Here is a 23,812-nt window from a genome sequence, read left to right on the forward strand (position 1 = left end):
CTACAAGAAGACAAATAACCCAATTAAAAAATGGGCAAAAGATATGAATAGACACTTCACTAAAGAAGACATTCAGGTAGCTAACAGATATATGAGGAAATGTTCATGATCATTAGCCATTAGAGAAACGCAGATCAAAACTACAATGAGATTTCATCTCACTCCAACAAGGCTGGCATTAATCCAAAAAACACAAAATAATAATGTTGGAGAGGCTGTGGAGAGATCAGAACACTTATACACTGCTGGTGGGAATGTCAAATGGTACAACCACTTTGGAAATCGATTTGGCACTTCCTTAGAAAGCCAGAAATAGAACTACCATACGATCCAGCAATCCCACTCCTCGGAATATATCCTAGAGAAATAAGAGTCTTTACACCAACAGATATATGCACACCCATGTTTACTGCAGCACTGTTCACAATAGTAAAAAGATGGAAGCAACCAAGGTGTCCATCAACAGATGAATGAATAAATTATGGTATATTCACACGATGGAATACTACCCATCGATAAAGAATAGTGAGGAATCTGAAACATTTCAGAATATGGAGGAACCTGGAAGGCATTATGCTGAGTGAAATTAGTCAGTTGCAAAAGGTCAAATATTGTAAAAGACCACTATTATAAGAACTTGAGAAATAGTTTAAACTGAGAAGAAAACATTCTTTTGTGGTTATGAGAGGGAGGGAGGGTGGGAAAGGGATATTCACTAATTAGTTGGTAGATAAGAACTACTTTAGGTAAAGGGAAAGACAACACACAATACAGGTGAGGTCAGCACAACTAGACTAAACCAAAAGCAAAGAAGTTTCCTGAATAAACCGAATGCTTCAAAGGCCAGTGTAGCGGGGCAGGGGTTTGGAGACCATGATTTCAGGGTACATCTAAGTCAACTGGCATAATAAAATCTATTAAGAAAACATTCTGCATCCCATTTCGGAGAGTGACATCTGGGGTTTTAAACACTAGCAAGTGGCCATCTAAGATGCAACAATTGGTCTCAAGCTACGTGGAGCAAACGAGAATGAAGAACACCAAAGACACAAGGTAAGTATGAGCCCAAGAGTCAGAATGGGCCACATAAACCAGAGACTACATCAGCCTGAGACCAGAAGAACTAGATGGTGCCCGGCTACAACCGATGACTGCCCTGACAGGGAGCACAACAGAGAACCCCTGAGGGAGCAGGAGAGCAGCAGGATACAGAACCCAAATTCTCATAAAAAGACCAGACTTAATGGTCTGACTGAGACTGTTAGGATCCCAGTGGTCATGGCCCCCAGACCTTCTGTTAGCCCAGGACAGGAACCATATCCGACTGGACAATGGGTTGGAGACGGATGCTGGTGAGGAGTGAGCTTCTTGGATCAGGTGGACTCTTGAGACTATGTTGGCATCTCCTGCCTGGAGGGAAGATGAGAGGGTAGAGGGGGTTAGAAGCTGGGGAAATGCACACAAAAAGAGAGAGTGGAGGGAAAGAGCAGGCTGTCTCATTAGGGGCAGAGTAATTGGGAGTATGTAACAAGGTGTATATAAGTTTTTATGTGAGAGACTGACTTGATTTGTAAACTTTCACTTAAAGCACAATAAAAATTATATATATATAAAAAAAAAAAAAACACTGATTTTACCTTGCTGATACATGGTAAGTCTGACTCTACTGGTATGCTAGGCATATCTCTGCTTAAAAATAAACCACTGAGTCACTGTACAGTTTAAGGCTAAATCCAGTTTTGAATTTCTTAATAAACACCAAATAAACCAATTTCAATATTTTTCTCCTTTTCCATATATAGTTAATGCCTTTATAATATCAAAAACTACCAATGAATTACAGGGTCAAGTTAAATATTTGATATGAAAACAAAAACTCCAGCTTTTTCACTGAAATTTTCATCTTTCAACCAGTTGTTGAAGGTGGTTGTTGTTGTTTTTATTAACACAGTCTAAGGTTTTCTTAAATTCCATCATTAGTTAGATCATTCTTCTGACTTCTTAAATGTCTTTGGGTAAGGTTTAATTTAATTTATAGTGTAGCTACCCTGAAGAAGCAAGATGGATCCTTACCCAAAATTTGGTTCAAACGTTGAGACTAATAAGGTATGAAAAGGTTTACTATTCACACAATTAGGCTTTCTGGGGAGTACAGGGCAGGCCTCTCAGGCAGGTTAGAAAATGGCTTGAGAGAGAGAAAGGAAACTGGCTTTGGGTTTTTACGGTGGTTAGTGGGTGAGGCTAGGGTGAGGATTCCTGTGCATGACAGTGCTAAAGGAGGACCTTTCTTGTCAGCTTGCCCCATTGTGGGACAGAAAGGGAAGACTGAAGAGTGTGGCTTAAAAACTGTCAGCAATCAAATACCAAAATAATGGACTCAGATTCTTTATTATATGATAACTCAATACAACTTATAAAAAAAATACAAAGATATTAAGCAATATGTTTATTTAATTTCATCAAATTTTATATATCCTCACATAACCCACATACAATTAATTTACAAGCAAATACTATACATAAAAGATGAAATCATTTTCTGTTGAAAACAGGAAGCAAAATCTTAAACGCAAAAAAAGCCTTAGGAAAAAAATAAACAGTGTCATCATTGATACAATAATCAAATTTTGGAAATTAGTCTATACCTTCATGTTTAATTTCCTTTCATTAAGGATATCAGAATAACTGACTGACCCTACTTTTACCATTCGTTACATTGGAAGAAAATAACACAGACTTTATTCACTACCAAGAACATAAATTCTTTGAGATTATTACTAAAGTACCACTCTGTAGGCCTGCAATGCAATGGTGAAGCATAAATAAAATCCAATAGTTTTAAAATAATTTTTTAGTACCTAAAGTCCACCTCAGCACTAATTCTGCAGAGTTACCACTAAAAGGTCTCCTGATGACCTGAAGTAGTCCTTGTTCTTACTAAAGCACCTAAAGTACTTCCAGAATGAAACTTAGTTCTGAGGACAATCAGGCTTAATATTCACAATAAAGATTAATAGAAAAAAAGTATCAAATTCCATCAAGATTAATAAAGATTCTACCCTGAATGTGGATTATAAAATCAAAACCAAGGCTAATGTTACAAATAAAAACAAAATTAGATAACATAGGCTTAATTTCTGTAAATATTCAATAAAATCAGATAATGCAACTATGAAAAATCTATTATTGATTTAATCGCCTTCATGTTTTAATAATAATGTAAATTTACACTGCAAATAATTTAAGAACAGTAAAATAATTCAAGAAATTAGTAACTAGTTCAAAAAAAAGGAAATTGTGTTGTATTTTGTGAGGAAGACGGAAAACTTTTTAAAGAGGAAGAATATGTGACATTTTGATCCTGTTCAAATGAAAACGGAAAACTAAAATCATCTTTTCCAGCTACAAATGTATGAGTTGACGAGTCTGATGGAAAAGTAAATGTAAAAGCATCTTCTCCTTCTGATTTCCCAAATAAGTTTCCTAAGAAAGATAAATATTACAGTATAGTTATTCATGTTATATAAAGTTTGTATAATCTACTGAATTACAATATACATAACCACAATAATATATAGAGTAACATTGAATCCTTTACCTACTAAGCAGATACTTAACTGTGTTCCTTTTATGTGCAAGGCACTGTCCTGGGTACTATGGACAGTTAAAAACGGACTCAAACTTAAACCTTACTTTGAAGTAATTTGAATTCAAGAATACAAAGAACTAGTATACATGGTAGAAAGTGGGGTAAAATACCTCATATGGAGAGAACAGCACAGAGGCACAGAAAGAGGCATCCACAGGAAGTAAAGAATAACAGAAATCAATTTGGGTTGGCAGGAGCACTGAGAAATAATAAAGAGGTGTAGAGGAAATTACTCAAGATGAGTTTCAAAAGATTGCTGAATACCCAACTACAGAATCTGGACTTTATTTGGTAAAATACAGTAAGCCATTAAAGGTTTTCAAGCTGAGACATGGCATGATTTGAACTGTGCTTTATAAGGATTACTCAGAAAAGAATGCGTAGAAAGGCTGGAACAGGAGTGTCTAGAAATGGGGATAACAGAAAGGAAGAAATATCTATTGTCTAGGCAAGAGGTAATAAAAGCCCGACCTTAGCGACTAGAATGAAGGAAAATGCTGAATCTGAGAGACATCGTACAAGTCAAACTTATTCAACTATTATTTATTAACTACACGACACTATTCATGGCATTGTTCAAGGGAATTGACAGAGTTGTGCAAAGAGTTCTATAGTTTTAAAAGGAATTTTTAAAGTAAACTTTACATATAGATGTAAATACACGTTCATGACTCTCTGAATTGCCATTAAGGAAAAATATTGTTTTTCATTTATTATATTATTTAAACCTATAAATACAAAAAACATTTTCAGCATCTTAATTATAATTTAAAATCAATTATTATTAAGCAATTAAAAATGTACAGTAATCCAAATCCTTACTTGAAACAAATCTTTTAAAATATTTACATTTTTTAAATAGAGAACCAATTCAAATAGTACATTAAACAAAATAATTTACTTTGTGCCACTCTGAGATTTTCATATATTTTTAAACATCTTGATTATTTCACTCTAAATAGAGCTAAGCCAACCAAAAGCAAGTTGGATAGACAAATGGATGGATGGATGGATGAAGTGATTACTAAATACTTCAGTTCCTTCTCTCTCCCTTTTTTATTTTTCCACTGACTTCAGTACACAATCACAAGACTTAAGCAAAGAAAATAGCTATTAATGTAAATATAGATCCAGAAAGAAACAAAATCTTGAATCTTCCTTTGAATAAATAAATTAGAATTTTTTTAATTTGAGAGGAAAAAAGATTCACATAAGGTCTTCACAAAACTCCTATGCTCACTGTAAATAAAATAACAGAATATTGTGTAAGGCAGTATTGTAGGTGCTGTGGGAAATTGAAAGGTGAATAAAATAGAATCCCTGCCTCAAAGGGCCTACGATCTAGAGTAGTTTTTCTACATATTCATAAATAACTGTGATAGAAGGTATAATGTAAAACAGTATCTAAAAAAAGAATAAGAGACTCAGAAAAACAAGGGAGAGATCTTTTTGGAATGCAAGGGTGAGAGAGGAAATAAGAAGAGGTTTTGTGGAAGAGAATTTGGTCTGTAAAGATGGAAAGAGATGATGTTGAGGATTTCCAGAAGAAAAAGTAGGGGAGAAAGTGTGAACATATTTGAGAGGCACCAAGTTCTCTAATCTAGCCAAAGCACAGGTTATATAAATAAGATAAAAGGCTTAAAAGGTATGTTAGATCTAGGCTAGAAAAGTAGGAGCATAATTTGATAGTCAGTGGGGAGTCACTAAATGTATTTGACTAGAGCAATAACATAGTCAGTGCTTTGCATAAAGAAGATTTATTAAGTAAGGTAATCTATAGGTAAACTGAGAGATGAAAAGATCAGTTAAGATGTTACTGCAACAGCCCAAGCGAATGGTAGTAAGAGTCTGAAATATGCTGGTGTCAATGAAAATTGAAAAGAAAAAGAAATATTTTAGAAACAGAACGGATAAAACTTGGTGACTAGCTGAATGTAGTCACAGGCACAGAGAAGTTAAAATTATCACTGAGGTTCTGAATCCTGGCAATTAGAAAAATGGAGATATTTTTAGGGGCATGAGAAGGAGAACAAGTTTGATTTCAAATATGCTGAGTCTTTAATCTACAAAGGCCTTGGATATAAGGAGATTTGGATTATACAATCAGGAATTAGGCCTTTGTGTTGAGGAGAAAAGTCAGTGGGGAAGATATGAATTTGGTCATTACTTGTACTATATTTGGAAGCACTGAAGTACATGAGTGTCAAGTGAATGAGGGTGTCAAAAAAGAGAATGTAAACAGATTTAAAATTTTATATGGCAGACATTTAAAGAATTCTACAATTAGTGGATTCCCTCTGGTCTCATAGCATTAAGTATCACCTATGATAAATCTAAAATTAATGTCTCCACTCCGCTGAATTACAGACTCATATATTGTAATGGATTGAATTCTGTTCCCCCAAAATATGTGTCAACTTGGTTAGGCCATGATTCCCAGTATTGTGTGGCTGTCCTCCATTTTGTGATTTTCCTATATGTTATAAATCATAATTTTTGCCTATGGTTAAAGAGGATTAGGGTGTGATGTAACACCTTGCTTAGGTCACATCCCTCATCCAATGTAAAGGGAGTTTCCCTGGGGTGTGGCCTGCATCACTTTTTGTCTTACAAGAGATAAAAGGAAAGAGAGGTAAGCAGAGAGCTGGAGACCTCATACCACCAAGAAAGCAGTGCCGGGAGCAGAGCACGTCCTTTGGACCTGGAGTTCCTGTGTTGAGAATCTCCTAGTCCAGGGGAAGACTGATGACAAGGACCTTTCCCCAGAGCCGACAGAAAGGAAGCCTTCCCCTGGAGCTGATGCCCTGAATTTGGACTTCTAGCCTACCAGACTATGAGAAAACAAATTTTGTTAAAGCCATCTACTTGTGCTATTTCTGTTATAGCAGCACTAGATGACTAAGACGTATATCCAACCTCCTACTTTATTTTCACCTTAAACTCGCTGCTGTGGAGTAGATTCTGACTCATAACGACCCTATAGGACAGAGTAGAGCTGCTCCATATAGTTTCCAAGGAGCACCTGGTGGATTCTAACTGCCGACCTTTTGCACTTAACCACAGCACTTAAGCACTACGCAACCAGGGTTTCCACTTCACTTCACTTTATTATCTAGTAATTAAAGCAGTTCAAGAACTAAGCTCCCAGTTCCTGCCAATCTCATATCAACTTCTACAGCCTTCCGTATTTCAGTAAATGGAAATTCCACTCTTATGGTTGTTCATGTCAAAACCTTGACATCATTCTTATTTTCTTTCTCTCAATCTTTACATCCAGTCCATAAGCAAATCCTTCCAAATCTACCTTTGGAATACTTTATAACCCAAATCTGACACCTTCTCACCACCTACACAGCAACCATTCTAGCCACCATCAATTCCGACCTGTATTGTTTTTTTTTTTTTTAATAACTTTTATTAAGCTTCAAGTGAACGTTTACAAATCCAATCAGTCTGTCACATATAAGTTTACATACATCTCACTCCCTACTCCCACTTGCTCTCCCCCTCTTGAGTCAGCCCTTTCAGTCTCTCCTTTCTTGACAATTTTGCCGGCTTCCCTCTCTCTCTATCCTCCCATCCCCCCTCCAGACAAGAGTTGCCAACACAATCTCAAGTGTCCACCTGATATAATTAGCTCACTCTTCATCAACGTCTCTCTCCCACCCGCTGACCAGTCCCTTTCATTTCTGATGAGTTGTCTTCGGGGATGGTTCCTGTCCTGTGTCAACTGAAGGTCTGGGGAGCATGGCCGCCGGGATTCCTCCAGTCTCAGTCAGACCATTAAGTTTGGTCTTTTTATGAGAATTTGGGGTCTGTATCCCACTGATCTCCTGCTCCCTCAGGGGTCCTCTGCTGTGCTCCCTGCCAGGGCAGTCATCGATTGTGGCCGGGCACCAACTAGTTCTTCTGGTCTCAGGATGATGTAGGTCTCTGGTTCATGTGGCCCTTTCTGTCTCTTGGGCTCTTAGTTGTCGTGTGGCCTTGGTGTTCTTCATTTTCCTTTGATCCAGGTGGGTTGAGACCAATTGCTGCATCTTAGATGGCCGCTTGTTAGCATTTAAGACCCCAGACGCCACATTTCAAAGTGGGATGCAGAATCCGACCTGTATTGTTTTAATAGCATCCTAATCGTTATCCTTGCTTTCATCCTTGCTTCCATGTACTGTGTTCTTCATATAGCAGCTAAAATAATTCTTTTAAAACCTGTCAGATAATTTCAGTCCTTTGCTCAAAACCCTCCCATCTCGGCTTCCCATCTCACTTAGGAAAAAAAACAAGTCTTTAATGTTCTACAAGCACAAATGATTCTCTCCCCTTCTATCCTCTCTGATTTGATCTCCTACCAGTTTTCCCCTTCCTTATTCCATTCCAAACATACCAATTTACATGCTATTCCATGAACATGTTGCACATGCCTCCATCTCAAGGTCTTTGCACTCTCTGCCTGAAACACTTTTCCCCATAGCTTGTACCTGCACATCCTTCAGGTCTCTGCTCTAATGTTGCCTTTTAGTGATACCTTCCCTGATTTCCTGGTTTTACACGGTAACTACCTTTCCAAACCAAGTACTCTTTATTCTCCTTACTCTACTTTTCTTCATAGTACTTATCACCACCTGTGAGTAAAGAGTTAATCAGGGCTGATCCAGGCCTGCCTGGAAGAATGACTTTGGAGTCTGACTTCTCACAGTACTGTTTTCTTTGAAAATACAGACTTAAGTATGGAGCGTTGTGTCTTCCTTATCTACTGTATGGAACTACACCTGAATTGGAGGAATTATAAGTTAGCATATAGGCTTGGGCTTCGTGACTGATGGTAAAAAAGACTGGAGGGAAACTGAGACAGCAGATTTTCTGTGTCAAGGTGACCTACATGCACCATGCCTCTTACCCTATGTGAGGCGGCAAAAGAAAGCTTATACTTGGACAGCTGATAGCCTCTCATTGAGATAAAGATGCTGCACCTGCTGTTATCTCCTATTCTGTATCTTCTACAAAGCTAAGTAAATATACTATTAGATTAAGTTTACTATAACTTGAGAGTTTGACTGCCAATTCAAGCCCATAACAACCATTCTTTAATGTATTACCTGACATACATTCATTAATTTGTCTATTTTAAATCTCTCCCACTAAAACACAAGCCCTGTAACAACTGTGTATCCTTGTCCACTGTTCAAACCCCAGTCAAAAGGAGATGAAGTAAGAATATCCAATGAAAAGTAAGTACCAGAGGAGAAGAAATCCCAAACTCTAGAAAGATGGCAGTAGTCAACTGTGTCAAATGCTGCAAAAAGCCTGAATGTAACAATAAATGCAAAAAAATCCCCCAAACCCCATAATGTTTGTTAATTGGAAAGTCAGTAGTAGACATGGAGAAAAGAAGTTCTGATATAGTGACAGCAGAAGCTAAGTTGCTAAAAGATGATCACTGAGTGGGACAAAACTAACAGTAATTTTTAAAGATAAACTGAGTACCTAAGAAAATCAGTAAGTGACAAACCCAATACTAAGTGGGTAGTTAACATGTTTTTCTACACAGAAAATTTAAAGCACTTACCAATTTCTTGTTGTGATGAAAGAGAATTTAAATTTGCTCCAGAATAACGTTCATTAAACTGAAAAATAATTTCCATTAAATATACTTGTGAAATCAGTAGAACAGTATACATAGCATTCATACTTGAGTCTAAGTTACATGTAAAACAAGTGTGGCCAGATACACCTTTCGCATAAAGCCTAGTTCTTCAGAATTAGGGCACACAAAATCGTTAACTTTCTATACAGCACATTATTGTGCTTAAAAAGAAATATATCTTCAAAACTACCTGCTATTTATTTACAAAATAAGGCCTATTAATTCTGGCAATAGATAAAATATAAACAGGCAACATACATTGTACTAAGGATTGTTCCTACTTTAGATTACTAGTACGACCTAATATTCAAGTCAACTTTTGCTTTATTACAAAGGCCTTTACTAAATTAGGTTCTTGGTATTGTTTTTCTGCCCATGAAAATAATAGGAAGTATGACAGCTTCATGTCAGTTCAGATCAAATTTTGCTAACAAGAATACTTTCTCTGCAAGACGGACTTTTAAAAACCAGGATCATGCTATATACAGAACTGCTTCCTGTCTTCTTTTCTCTTAATATTACATTGTAAGCATTTTTCCATGTTGCTTTTTTTCAGACATGATTTTTTATGGCAATATAATATTCTACCATATGGACATACTATAGTTTTCAAGGAGCCCTGGTGGCCCAATGGTTAAGTGCTTAGCTGCTAATAACCAAAGGGTCGGTGGTTTGAACCCACCAGCTGCTCTGTGGGAGATGGATATGGCAGTCTGCTTCCATAAAGGTTACAACGTTGGAAACCCTGTGGGCCAGTTCTATTCTGTAATATAGGGTTGCTATGAGTCAGAATCAACTTGATGGCAATGCATACACAATTTTCAACCATTCTTTTATTTTGTACATTTAGGTTGTTTCTAATTTTTTTCTAATGTAAATCACACTTGAATAAACACTGTTCTACACGTTATTTATGTATCTTTGACAATTAATAAGAAAAGCTGTTTTTCCCAGAGATTTCCTAGTCCCTTGAATTCTTTTTCAATGACTTATTCACTCATCAAATAGACCTTGTTCATTTCTCTATTGAAGCAGTCATTTTTTTCTTACTGGTGCATATAAGCTCTTTATATGTTAAAGATATTGACTATCACGTTATTACAAATATTTTATATTATTATATCAATTTGCCCTTAATTTTCTTTTTAACATATGGAAGTTTAAGTTTTTGTATGTAACCAAGCCCCGGCACTGGGTTTTTGGGTTTGGGTTAACCAAGCCCCAATTTTTGTTTTTTTCTTTTGGTTCTCCTTCCACTGTTTTTAATGCTTGGAGAATTCTTCCTCCTCTTAAGATCTGAAAAATATTCACCTATATTTCCTCTGAAATATTTTATGGTTACTTTTTTTAATTGAATGAATCTGTAACTTCTATTGGTGTACAGTGTAAGATGAGTGCCTATTTTATCCCTACTAATTTTTGCTCCCACCTTTATCACATTCTTTTGTTTCAAGACTTTCTAGAAACAACCGTTGTTCAATCTATCAATTCTTATGCCATTATCACACCATCTTGATTATGCTACATTTATACGATGTTTTAATATGCAGAAAGTGAAGTTCCCCCTCACCAATCTTCCTTTTCGTAATATTCTATTATTAATGTTCATACAATCTATAGTGATATCCTCTCTTTCATTCTTAATATTGATAAATTGTACTCTCTTTTTCTTTGTCAGTCTAGCTAGGAGTTTATAATTTTGGCAATTTTTTCAAAGAACCAAATTTGGCTTTGTTAATTTGTCTATTGTTTGTTTCCCTTCCACTGATTTGTTTTTATATTCCTTTAGCTTCTTCATTCTACTCACTTTGGATTTTCTTTGCTGTTCTTTTTCTAGTTTCTCAAGGCGAAACCATAAATCACTGATTTTTGACCTTGTTTTCTATTAATTACTTAAATTTTTAAAGCTATACATTCTGCTCTGACTTTGGCTGCATCCCATAATTTTTTAACATGCTGAATATTTATAATCATTCAGTTCAAAGTATTTTCTAATTTCTCTTGTGATTTTCATGGTACAAGTATTTAGGGTTTTCTTAGATATCTTACTGATTTCTAATTTAATTTCATTACGGTCAGAGAACATACGCTGTATGATCTCAATCTTTTTAAATTTATTAAGTCTCATTTTATGGCCCAGAATATTATCTATCTTGGTGAATGTACCATGGACACTTGAAAAGAACGTATATGCTGCAGTTTGTTAATGTGGTGTTCTATAAATGTCAATTAGGTCAAGGACGTTGATATCGTTCATATCTTATAGAAGATCTTTATTGATTTTGTTGTCCAATATCTATCAGTTGCTGAGAGGGGTGTTAAAAATCTCCAACTATGTTCATGTTTTATATATTACTTTTAATTATATCAACTTTTGTTTCATGTATTTTGAAGCTGTTATTAGGTTTGTATACATTTGTGACTGTTACTTCTTACTGGTGAATTGACCCTTTTGTCCTTATGAAATGTTGTTTGTTACCACTAGTAATATTCTTTAAGACCACCTAAAATGATATTAATATGGCATTGCTACCTTCTCATGCTTATAGTTTTCATGGTATATCTTTTTCCATCCATTTACTTTCAACCTTTGTCTTTATATTTAAAATGTATCTTCTGTAGATAGCTTATAGTTGGGTCTTGCTTGTTTATCCATTCTGACAATCCCTGCCTTTTAATGGAGTGTTTAGTCCATTAATGGTTAATGTAATTATTAAAAAGTTCTTATTTTGGTCTTCTATTTTACTGTTTGTTCCATTTGTGCTTCGATACTCTGATCCTCCTTTTCTACCCGCTTTTGGGTTAAATTTTTTTTAGAATTCCATTTTAATTTATTAACAATCTTCTATTTGAAAATTTTCTTGATTATTCTTGCTATTCTTGATCACTTTTCCCCAGAAAACTTAAAATTATTTTGTCAATCTCCTCCCCCAATCCTTCTACCAAAAAGCAAAACAAACAAAAAAAAAATTAAAGACAAACAATCTTGCTGGGATTTCAATTAGATTCAAACTGAATTAAATCTATAAATTATTTTATAAAGAAATCATCTTCATTAATATTTTCTCCCTATACAAAGGTACTTCATGTATCTTTCTATGTATTCAAATCATTTTTTTCAGTAAAGTTTTTGTAGTTTTCTTTACCCAAAATGTACATGTTTCTTGTTAGGGTTATACACATGTATTTTGTATTTATGTGACTACTGTAAATGAAAATTGAGCAACTGTACTAGATAATTATTTTTTCATGCCCGCAAACCCCTTCTAAAAATTGCCAGATTTTATAATAAACATTTAAATAAAAACTGAGACAAAAGTTGAAGACATGAAATACTATGAAATACATAGTGCTATATCATCCATCAACAAATTCCAAATTTCAATTATTTAATTTAGTATAGGGGGACCTAAGAATAAAGTATTCCAATCCATATAAAATTGGCTAAATATGATTAATTTAAATGAATAACAACACAATATTTATATTAAATTATATTATGTTGTATCATCAAAATACTTATACAGCATTATTAAGTGGTTGTACTTTTCTACATGCTTTATGTATATAAACTCATTTAACATTCAGAAACTATATAGTAACTATTATTATTTCCAATTTACAGATAAAGAAACTGAAGCACTGAGAGTTATCCAAAATCCCACATTCAGTACACACCCAAGCAGTGTGGCTCCACATTTTACTCATAACCACTACATTATACTGTAAAATACTGGTAAAATAAAGCACATCTTAACTTTTGGTCTTAATTGGTAAATACAGAAATTAAGTACTTACTCATGATTTCTGTAACTAAAGAGTATAAATCAGTATTAGAAAGGAAATTCTTTTAGTCTTTTTTAATTAACTGATGATAATGCTGCTATGTATACACATGCAGCTTGTGTATATACACAAGACCAAGTTAAAATGTAGTGCTTTTCATATTAAGAATATGAAGTTTATTTAAAAGTTAGATATAATAACCATAAAGCCAAATTCACTTTTAAACAGCCTTTTAACTGCAACTTAAATCATTCTCTCCCCAAGATTCTGTTTTTACGAATAGATGCCAATTTGAAGTACCTGGAGTTGGAAACAAAAAGATGCTGGGGAGTTTTGATTTACTATCATTACTCCAAATTTTCTTTTAATTGCCTCTGTTTTGTCCTCTGCCCCAAAAGTTTGGTACTAAAGAACTAAAATTACTTGAGTTTCCAGTGTACAATTTGTAGGAAAATTTTAGCTTCTCATATTACCTGATCTGATGAGATTTCTGATTCAAATATAGAAGAATCAAATAAATTCAATCCAGGTGATCTAGAAGTATAACTTGATAGAAAAGAATATCCAGGGGATTCCTTTTGTGTTTGACTTTCAGGTACTATATTTCTATTTCTGTTACAGAGAAATAAGAAATCATCAAAACATTTTTTAAAAATCTACTATTAAACATTTCAGACTGATGGCACCATAAGCAACAGCACAGAGGTGAGAACCAGTGTAGCAGGGAAAAGTAGAAAGTAGTTATTTAAGTAACAAACCTATGGAGAGAATATGGTTTTAAGTGCAGAGTAATGTTAAATAAAGTAGAACAATCAAGCTGAGGATAATATTGCTTAATACCTCTATTCTATATACTTTCATAGGTATTAACTTACTGATTTCTCACAATAACTCCAGGAAGTACCCAAAAAAAACCCAAACCCACTGCCGTCGAGTCAATTCCAGCAATCCTACAGGACAGAGTAGAACTGCTCCATAGAGTTGCCAAGGAGCAGCTGGAGGATTCGAACTGCCAACCCTTTGGTTAACAGTCATAGCACTTAACCACTATACCACCAGGGTTTCCTACTCCATGAAATAGATACTATTATTATCACTTCCATTTTACAGAAGAGGATTTTGAAGCATAAAAAGGTTAAATGATCTTCTCAAAGGTACATAAGTACCAGAATTGGAATTTGAATGGAGCAATGCTGATTTAAAGTCCAAACCATTAACCCCGATGATATATTGTCTCCAAGGTCTTGAAAACCAGTCGTAAGATTTTAGCCTTGATGAGAAACCAGTCATTACAGTAAAAGTAATTAATTTGGGGAAAAACTTAGATGAAGTTGTATATGACAGTGGTTAAAAGCATCGATTCTGGAGCCAAACTAAAATAAACAAGGACAGAGTAGAACTGTCCTATAGGAGCTATACTAAAAAAAAACTACCTGAGCTTAAATCTCAACTTTATCATTGACTAGCTGTACCACCTGTAATTCTATTTCCTTAACTGTAAAAGAAGGATATTATCGTACTTATACCTCATAAGGTTGCAGTATTAAATAAGCAATATTTATAAAATGCTTAGAACAACAGCTTGTACATAATTGGCCCTATATAAGTGTTTGCTAAATAGAAGATACTGCCAGAACTAGATGTATAACCATGAATGAGTCACTTAACTTTTACAGGTCATAGTTTTCTCATTCTTAAAGAGAAGTTTTAGCATATGATCACCTCATTCTTTTTCAGATTCTCAGATTTGATGATGAGTTTCACTTTGAACATTCTGTGCTTGAGTCAACAACATGACATTCATATCTAAAACTCTTAATAGCATTTTAAAATACAAAAGTAGAACACATATGAGAGATACCTTATGATCTAAGTTTAGACGGACCTCAGAGTTTCAGCATTAAGGACAGAACTAAACAAAAAGGTTAAATGCAGCACTGTTTTCTTGGCTACAGATTATAAATCTGTGGCTTCCAAATTTAATAATTAATCATTTGGAGATATTTGTGCCCCCAAATGATATCTAACAGAATGGCAATTCTTGCTTCAGCTACAACATATAGGAAAATGACTGCTAGAACATTATTCAGTCATAAATCCACAATCTACTATCTGTGGCAGCAGCTTTTTAGCTTAACGTTTTTAATTTTCCTACAATTTTTTAAAATCTTTTAGAAGGTATTTAATCCACATACTATTGCCCTAGATAAGTACTCAAGATCTATGCCATCTTCAGCTAAATGTTACAGGAAAGTTGGAGGGGTGGATCTGTGAAACAAAAACAGCACACCATTAATTGTTCAAATAAGGTGATGGATACGTGGAGGTTCATTAAACTAGTTTCTTTGTGTGTTTTAAATTTTTCATAATGAAAACTTTCTAAATTTACAGGTGGTAAAGCATTTTACTACTTCTATCAATTACTGATACAACTCCATATGTAGATATTTTAAATTATTAGTTAAAATCCTACATTTCAAATGAGGGTGTTTTAGGAAACTGCAATTTTTCCAAAGATTCAGGTGTTTTCACAGCTTCAGGAGTTCTTAAAGATAGAGGAATTTCAGGAGTTTTTGGAAAATTCTCAGTTCTTTCTTCTACTTCATTATTTTTATTTTCTACTGGCTTCCCAAAGTGTTCTGAATATATAGCCTGTAAATTCAAAATAACAGAAAACATAAAAATCAATGTTACTGCATTAATAAACTCACATATCTAAAAATGCGTGAGGTGGAAAACACCATATTAATCTATGATGTTATTACTTAATAGGCAAAATAACTAAAATAAAAATAATTGGTAAAAATAGTACCAAAATATATATGTCAAAAAATATATAAATAATTATTTTTAATTATCTAATTTTTCTTCTCTTCTCAGCTCCATCTTCCCCATCCCTACCTAAAAAAGTAAATGAAAAATGGAACATACTCAAAGTTGATCAAGAAAAATGGTTAGGAATTACTTTCTTTTAAATTTTCCAATCATGCTCTGGGTGAAGAAATGTATATGCTACTTCCTTAAAAGGGAAAAACAATTTACTTCAGAACAATCTTGCACTCACTGGTTTAGTGTGTTCTTGTTTTTTTTTTTTTTTGCCCGTATTAATTCATTATACTACTTCAGCTATAAAAATTGAAAACCTGAATACTAAGTTTACTTTATCTCATTCTCTAGGCTAGGAATGTGCTTTTTCAAATATGTTTGTTACACCAAATTCCATTACAGAAACAACTTGGGTCCTCCCACCAAAATTAAAATGTGCCTTTACTTGTATTTCTTTACAGCAGAATACTATTGTTTCTTTTGTTTTAACCTTTAGTAGCTTGGGTAATATAAACCACAGCTTTATATTCTGTTGAATCACTACTTGATACACCTTGTCTATATAATTACTAAAGCTTTCTACTATTATAAAATATTTTCAAGATTTTTTTTTTGTTTTGGTTTTTTCATTGTGTTTTTTTTTTAATTGTGCTTTAGGTGCAAGTTTACAGTTCAAATTAATTTCTCATACAAAAAATTTATATACATATTGTTATGTGACATTAGTTGCAATTCCTATAATGTGATACCACACTCTCCTTTTCCACTCCGGGTCTCTTGCGTCCATTCAACCAGTTCCTGTCCCTTCCTGCCTTTTCATCCCACCTCTGGACAGGACTCGTCCATCTGGTCTCATTTATCTGCTTAAACTAAGAAGCACATTCTTCTCAAGTATTATTTTGTTTTATAGTCCAGTCTGAAGAGTGGACTTCGGGAATGGTTTTAGTTCTCGGTCAAGATATTTTTGTGGCAATCACTGATCTTGAATTGCCATGGAAAACCATTCAATCTCACCAAACAGAACTGTTTTATTTAGTCATAAATTTAGTTGTAGTCTCAACACATATCGTCATCTAATGACAATTCTTTTTGTATATTTTAATGCAAACTTTTTGTGGCTTCTTTTTGTTATCTAAACTGTTCTAAGAGGTAGAATCTCTAACACCCTAGCAACCTGATAACCAAGAAAAACTAGATCCTCCATGATCTTTACTGCATTGAATCTGAATGTTTAATGGAAACAGAATGTCTTAAATTGGAATATTGTGTTTAGAAATTAGAAACCAAACATTTGACTTACTTTTGAAGTACATTTTGACTCCCTTAATTTTCTTACTGTCTCTTTACCACCACATTCAGCATCTGTTTGTTATATGAGAAAAACTTTTTTGTTCTTTTTAACATTTTATGGTGAAATAAAACATTTATAAAACATATAAAATTACCAATATTTTTACCTACAAAAATAGCAATTTCATATCCTATAACCCAATATATACAGGTAAGAGAATAAAACATACATGAACAGTTTAACAAACAATTATAAAGAGAACACCTATGTAACCACCACACAGGTAAAGAAACAGAACATTATGAGTACCTACCCCAAGAGCCCCTGTATTCACCATGTCCTCCTACTAAGAGGTAACAACTATCCTGACTTTTGCAATTATCATGTCATTGTAGATTTTCTTATAGTTTTATCATCTATGTAAGCATTCAAAACCAGTATAGTTTATTTTTCCCGTTTTTAAATGTTATATGATGAATAGTATCTATGTACGCTTATGTCTTGCTTCTTTTGTTTAGCATGTTTATGAAATTCATCCACATTGTTGCACGTAGACTTATTTCATTTATTTTTACTGATATAAAATATTTCATTGAATGAACACAATATATCTATCCATTCTATCACAAGCAGGTATTTGGGATGTTGCTGGTTGGAGGCTATTTCAAGCAAACAATGATGCTATGAACATTCTTTTACATATATCCTTGTATATATGTGCTTGCATTTTTCTAGGTATATATCTAGAAGTAGAATTATAAGATATAGGGTAGGTGTGTCTTCCTCTTTACCAGATGCCAAACTATTTTCTGAAGTGGTTGTTGTGGCAACTAAAACCAAACCAAACCCATTGCCATCGAGTTGATTCTGACTCACAGTAACCCTACAGGACAGAGTAGAACTGCCCCACTGGGTTTCCAAGGCTGTAATCTTTACGGGAGCAAACTGCCACATCTTTTTTCCATGGAACTGCTAGTGGATTTGCTGAGCACTTAACCACTGCGTAAACCAGGGCTCCTTTGCGGCAACTAGCCATACTAAACGAAATCATTCAATCTGACCAGACAGAATTATTAGCTCCTATTATAATTTAGGAGCCTGGTGGCACAGTGGTTAAAAGTTTGGCTGCTAACTAAAAAGTTGGCAGTTCATATTCACCAATTGCTCCTTGAAACCCTAGGGGCAGTTCTATTCTATCCTACAGGGTCGCTATGAGTCAGAATCAACTAGACGGCAAAGGGTTTGGTTTGGGCTTTACTATAACTTAAATATGGTTTCAATATGTAGTCATTTACCAATGATAATTTCTACTAATAGTTTATGAAAGTTCTAACTGCCCTATATTCTTATCAACACTTAGTGATGTATTTTTATGCAAACAACACAAGTATTATGCATTTTTTGCCAACAGCACCCTCCCCAGTGAGTTATTTTCACAAGCATGCTAACTATTTTTACAAGTTGCTATAAAAAAATTAGCATAGCATGCTTATGAAAATACCTGAGGCGGGAGGGCACGGTTTGCAAAAAAAAAAAAAAAAAACACATAACATGGGCGTTATTTGTGTAAAAATACAGTAGTTAGCTTTTTTAAAATTTTGCTAACCTGGTGGGTGTGTAATGATATCTCATTGTAGTTTTATTTGCAGTGGTTGCCAGATATATTTCCCTACATAGCTCTATCACAGATGTATTGTTCGTCTTTCATCTAAAACCCTGTCAGCTAAAGGATTAATGGCAACAGAGCACCTGTGCAGGTAAAGATACAATTCTTTCTCCCAAAAGAAGGCAGGGGAAATATTCATGTACATGGAATAAGAATATTGTGCAGAGTAAATCCTATACTAAAAATGGGAAAAATAGATCCACAGCATATTACCATTCTGAATATGCATATATTTATAGAGTTTTCATTCTGCCATAATGAGGCATTTTTAAAACTTCAAAATAGAAGCACTAATCCATATACTACAAATGAGAAGAGATAACCTAATTAAAAAAAACCCACTGCGGTCAAGTCGATTCCGACTCATAGCGACCGTACAGGACAGAGTAGAACCACCCCAATACATAACCTAATGAGTGGAAGAACTGTTATTCATTACTGGGTTACCAAAGTATGAATACATATATATATGATATATATAAATACGTGTGTGTGTATACATGTATATATGCATGTATGTATAGATAGATAGTTAGATACAGTATTTTTAAGGGTGTGTCAAAGTTCCGAAGCTAGTTGATTTTAGGGTAATAAACTCATACGTATATATCCTGTGACTCTTAATTTTATTTAAAGAAAATAATCTAAAATAGTAAAAGATTCATGATAACATTGTTTATAATAACAAAAAATATCTGAAAATGACAAAATATTCAATGTGAGAGAATGGCTAAACGTATTATGGCACAGTTACACCACAGAACATTATAAGCCTTCTCATTTATCGGCTAACTTGTTATCCAACATTTCGCATTTACAATAGTTAAAAATCTACTATCCAACTACATTGCATATGAACTACATATATCTGGAAGTAAAAAACACCAACGTGTGAGACAAGAGTAAATGTTGGCTTTGATGGTTAAGGTTATGTGTCAACTTGGCTGGGCCATGATTCTTAGTGGTTTAATAGTAGGTAATGATATAATCTGGCAGTTATGTAATAACTTTACAGTTATATAATGATGTAGTCTTCCTCCATTTTGTGATTTGATATGGTCATCCTCCATTTTTGTATATGACCGATTCTGCATAATGATCTGGTCTTTGGGACCTACCTACGTCAATAATTGAGGAAAGTGTGTACTGTCACTATCAACAAAAGTTTTGAATAATATTTAATGACATGGGGATATACCCTCAATAGTATAACAAGTGGGAAAAAATCAGAATACAAAACAATGTATATAGTACGACTGCATATGCATAGAAAAAAGACAAAGAATATACAGCAAGAGTTAAGAGCAGTTAAATCTGGGTAATGGTATTTTTGTTTCCTTTATATTTTTCTCTATCTTCCAAATTTTCTACTAGTATTTTTTCTTATATTTAGAGAAAATGTATTTTAAAACCAGGCATGCATGGTCAATTAAACAACCCAAATAATTTATTTAAACAGTATAAAAACCTGATATAATTTGTTACCCCCACGTCATAGGAAAAATATAAACAGAAAATACCTGTATCTCCTTTTTCAAACCACTGATGACAATCTGATTGTTTCTGTGGGGTTAACAATCTAAAATGCAATAAATACAACTTTTACATTATTTGTGGGTGGATATTCATAAATTATTTCAAAAAATTAAAGCATTTTCTTATTTTTAAAAGTTACCTGAATTGCATGAAATTTTGTAAACTTTTAATAGCTGGAACAGGTGAACACTTTGAATGGTTATTCACAGCAGAGTCATTAAATATCTGAACCAAAAAAATTAAGCATTAGAATTAGCTACACAAAACAATTAAAAAATTTGCTTGCTGTGGCTACTCAGTGTTCTCTCATTTCATTAGCACTGTCATTGTCATCAGCAGCAGCAATATCAACAACTACAAATATTAACTGCATATAAAACATTAAGTCAAATATTGGAAAACAAATACAGTTAAAGACTCACAGAATTTGACATTTTTGATAAGTATAAACAATTATGCATAGTAGTATTTCTATAATTAAGGTAAACTTTAAAAAATTCTGTCCCATATTCTTGATTAATCAAGTGAATCTTAACCATTTTCTCAACTTATTACCTGATTTCTGTGTCTATCCCCTATAACCTCTTAAATTGAACACAGGAAAGCAAACCAATGGGTTAAAAGATTTAAGCTTGACACTTTCATTCATATGTATTTATGAAAGCACTAATATTTTTACCTTTAAATTTTGTTTAACATTAACATCTAAGCCACTGCTATATTAATGTATGCACCGTCTGATTCACCTTTCATTCTCCCTGATTTCATTTATTTTGAAGGGTCTCTGATTTCTGTTATGTGGCCCAAAATGAAAACCCTTTTAATAGGAAATTTATCCCATTTATTTTTGTCATAACAGAGGTTAATCTTAATTTTGTCATCGTATTGTGCTTTTAGAGCATAAGAAAAAGTCAACCTCCCTTAAAGAACAAGTGTTCTTTCTGTTTTGATGTATGTTTTGAACACTACTATACATGTTTGTACATGTCTGCTGGTACACATATTCAAGTAATCTTTTTATTTGACTTCTATTTTTAATATTGTGGTAAGTAAAGATAGCAACTTTTTTAAAATTAAGATATACTTTTTTCTAGTGAATGTTCAATTCTGGTAAACATTGCAAAAAAAAATTGCATCCTGGGTAATGTTATGAACAAAGTTTGCTAACTGTTATTCAAATCCTCTACATCCTCAGAACAATGGGATACTGCACAGTTTAAAGTTGGGAAAGGTGTGCGTCAGGGTTGTATCCTTTCACCATACTTATTCAATTCGTACCCTGAGCAAATAATCTGAGAAGCTAGACTATATGAAGAAAAACGAGGCATCACGTTTTGAGGAAGACTCATTAACAACCTGTGTTATGCAGATGACACAACCTTGCTAGCTGAAAGTGAAGAGGACTTGAAGCACTTACTAATGAAGATCAAAGCCTTCAGTATGAATTGTACCTCAAAATAGAGAAAACAAAAATCCTCCCAACTGAACCAATAATCAACATCATGATAAATGGAGAAAAAACTGAAGTTGTCAAGGATTTAATTTTACTTGGATCCACAATCAACACCCACGGGAGCAACAGTCAAAAAATAAAACGATGTGTTGCACTGGGCAAGTCCACTGCAAAAGACCTCTTTCAAGTGTTAAAAAGCAAAGGTGTCACCTTGAGGACTAAGGTGTACCTGACTCAAGCCATGGTATTTCCAATCGCCTCATATGCATGTGAAAGCTGGACAATGGAGAAGGAAGACTAAAGAGCCGATGCCTTTGAATTACAGTGCTGATGAAGAAACTGAATATACCACAAGGACTGCCAGATGAATGAACAAACCCATCTTGAAAGAAGTACAGCCAGAATGCTTCTTAGAAGCAAGGATGGCAAGACTTCGTCTCATGTACTTTGGACATGTTATCAGGAGGGACCAGTCCCTGGAGAAGGACGACACGTTTGGAAAAGTAGGGAGTCAGTATAAGACAGGAAGACCCTCAATGAGATGCACTGACACAATGGCTGAGGCAATGGGCTCAAACATCACAACGACTGAGAAGATGGCGAAGGACCGGGCCTTTCTGTTGTACATAGGGTTGCTATGAGTCATAATCGACTCGATGGCACCTAACAACAGCATCCTTACTTGTTTTTCATCTGCTTGATTTGCCCCTGTGGCAGAAATTGCCAGTTGCCTATCCTACCCAGTATCTACTTGCCCCTTGTGTTCTCCTTTAAAAACAAACAAAAACTGTATTTTTCAGCCTCTCCTGCAAATGTAAGTGACCATGGAACTAAACTGTTTAAGGAATTTCTGGGAAAGATCCTTAAAAATGGGGCTGACTCAGCTAGGCTTTACCAGCTTCTTCCTTCCTGCCTTGAAGTCAGATATAATGGGAAAGCTGCAGTGACTATCTTTTGGCCATAAGGTGACCCTGAGGTGAAAGCAAAGCACTATAGATAATAATAAAATATCGGTGTTTATCTAGTGCTGCCATAACAGAAGTACCACAAGAGGATGGCTTTAACAAAGAGAAATTAATTCTCTCACAGTGTAGGAGGTTAGAAGTCCAAATTCAGTGTGCCAGCTCTAGGGAAGATTTTCTCAATCTGTCAGTTCTAAGGGAAGGTTCTTGTCATGAATCTTCCCTTGGTCTAGGAGCTCCTCAGTGTAGGAACCCTGGGTCCAAAGGATGCGCCCCACTCCTGGTGCTACTTTATTGGTGGCATGAGATTTCCTCTCTTCTCTGCTCAATTCTGTCTTTTATATATCAAAAGAGATTGACTCAAGATACAACCTAATCCTGTAGACTGAGTCCCACCTCAATAATGTAACTGCCTCTAATCCTACCTCATTAACATCATAGAGGTTAGGATTTACAGCATACAGGATAATCACAACAGATCACAAAATGGTGGACAACCACACAATACTGGGAATCATGGCCTAGCCAAGTTGACACACATTTTGGGTTTGACACAATTCAATCTATAACAATAGGTGAAGCCTCCAAAATAATGACATTATGGAGACAGTGCTAACCCACCTATCTTAGAACATGCACAGGAGAATGCTGCTGCAGTAAAGGTAGAGGACCTGCGATAATTACTAGCATAATTGCTTGAGTTACTTCAATGCGAGCTGGATTAGTTAATACCTGTTCACCCCTAGCCACTCTGCCTTTGGCCAGGCATCAGTAATTGAGTAATTATCTCCAGGTGGAATAAGTGACTATGGAAACTTGGTTAGAGAGAATGTGATGCCTTGGGTGGATCTGATGCAACAGCATTCTCCTATGCATGTTCTGTGCTACAACTTCCCTCTTTAATCCAACCCCTTTTCCGTTTTCCTATATCTGGGACTTCTCACAGTTTTTGGTTTACTTGGTGCAGAGCTTGATATTTTAAAGTATCTTTTCTATTACTTT

General features: G+C 34.6%; 1 protein-coding gene across 1 annotated transcript in view; it reads right to left on the minus strand.

The window, feature by feature from the left end:
- Positions 1-3,203: 3,203 nt before the first annotated feature.
- C10H14orf39 (chromosome 10 C14orf39 homolog) overlaps positions 3,204-23,812 on the minus strand; it is a 43,899-nt gene continuing 23,290 nt past the window's right edge. Inside the window, exons 11-17 of the mRNA XM_003408689.3 lie at positions 20,535-20,620; positions 20,380-20,438; positions 17,203-17,264; positions 15,550-15,728; positions 13,550-13,694; positions 9,213-9,270; positions 3,204-3,483 (exon numbers count right to left, since the gene is read on the minus strand). Of these exons, the coding sequence (XP_003408737.1) occupies positions 3,281-3,483; positions 9,213-9,270; positions 13,550-13,694; positions 15,550-15,728; positions 17,203-17,264; positions 20,380-20,438; positions 20,535-20,620 (792 nt within the window). The 3' untranslated portion in view covers positions 3,204-3,280. The remainder of the gene's footprint in view (positions 3,484-9,212; positions 9,271-13,549; positions 13,695-15,549; positions 15,729-17,202; positions 17,265-20,379; positions 20,439-20,534; positions 20,621-23,812) is intronic.

The sequence above is a fragment of the Loxodonta africana genome, chromosome 10 (assembly GCF_030014295.1).
Source record: "Loxodonta africana isolate mLoxAfr1 chromosome 10, mLoxAfr1.hap2, whole genome shotgun sequence".
In the NCBI taxonomy this organism is placed as follows: Eukaryota; Metazoa; Chordata; class Mammalia; order Proboscidea; family Elephantidae; genus Loxodonta; species Loxodonta africana.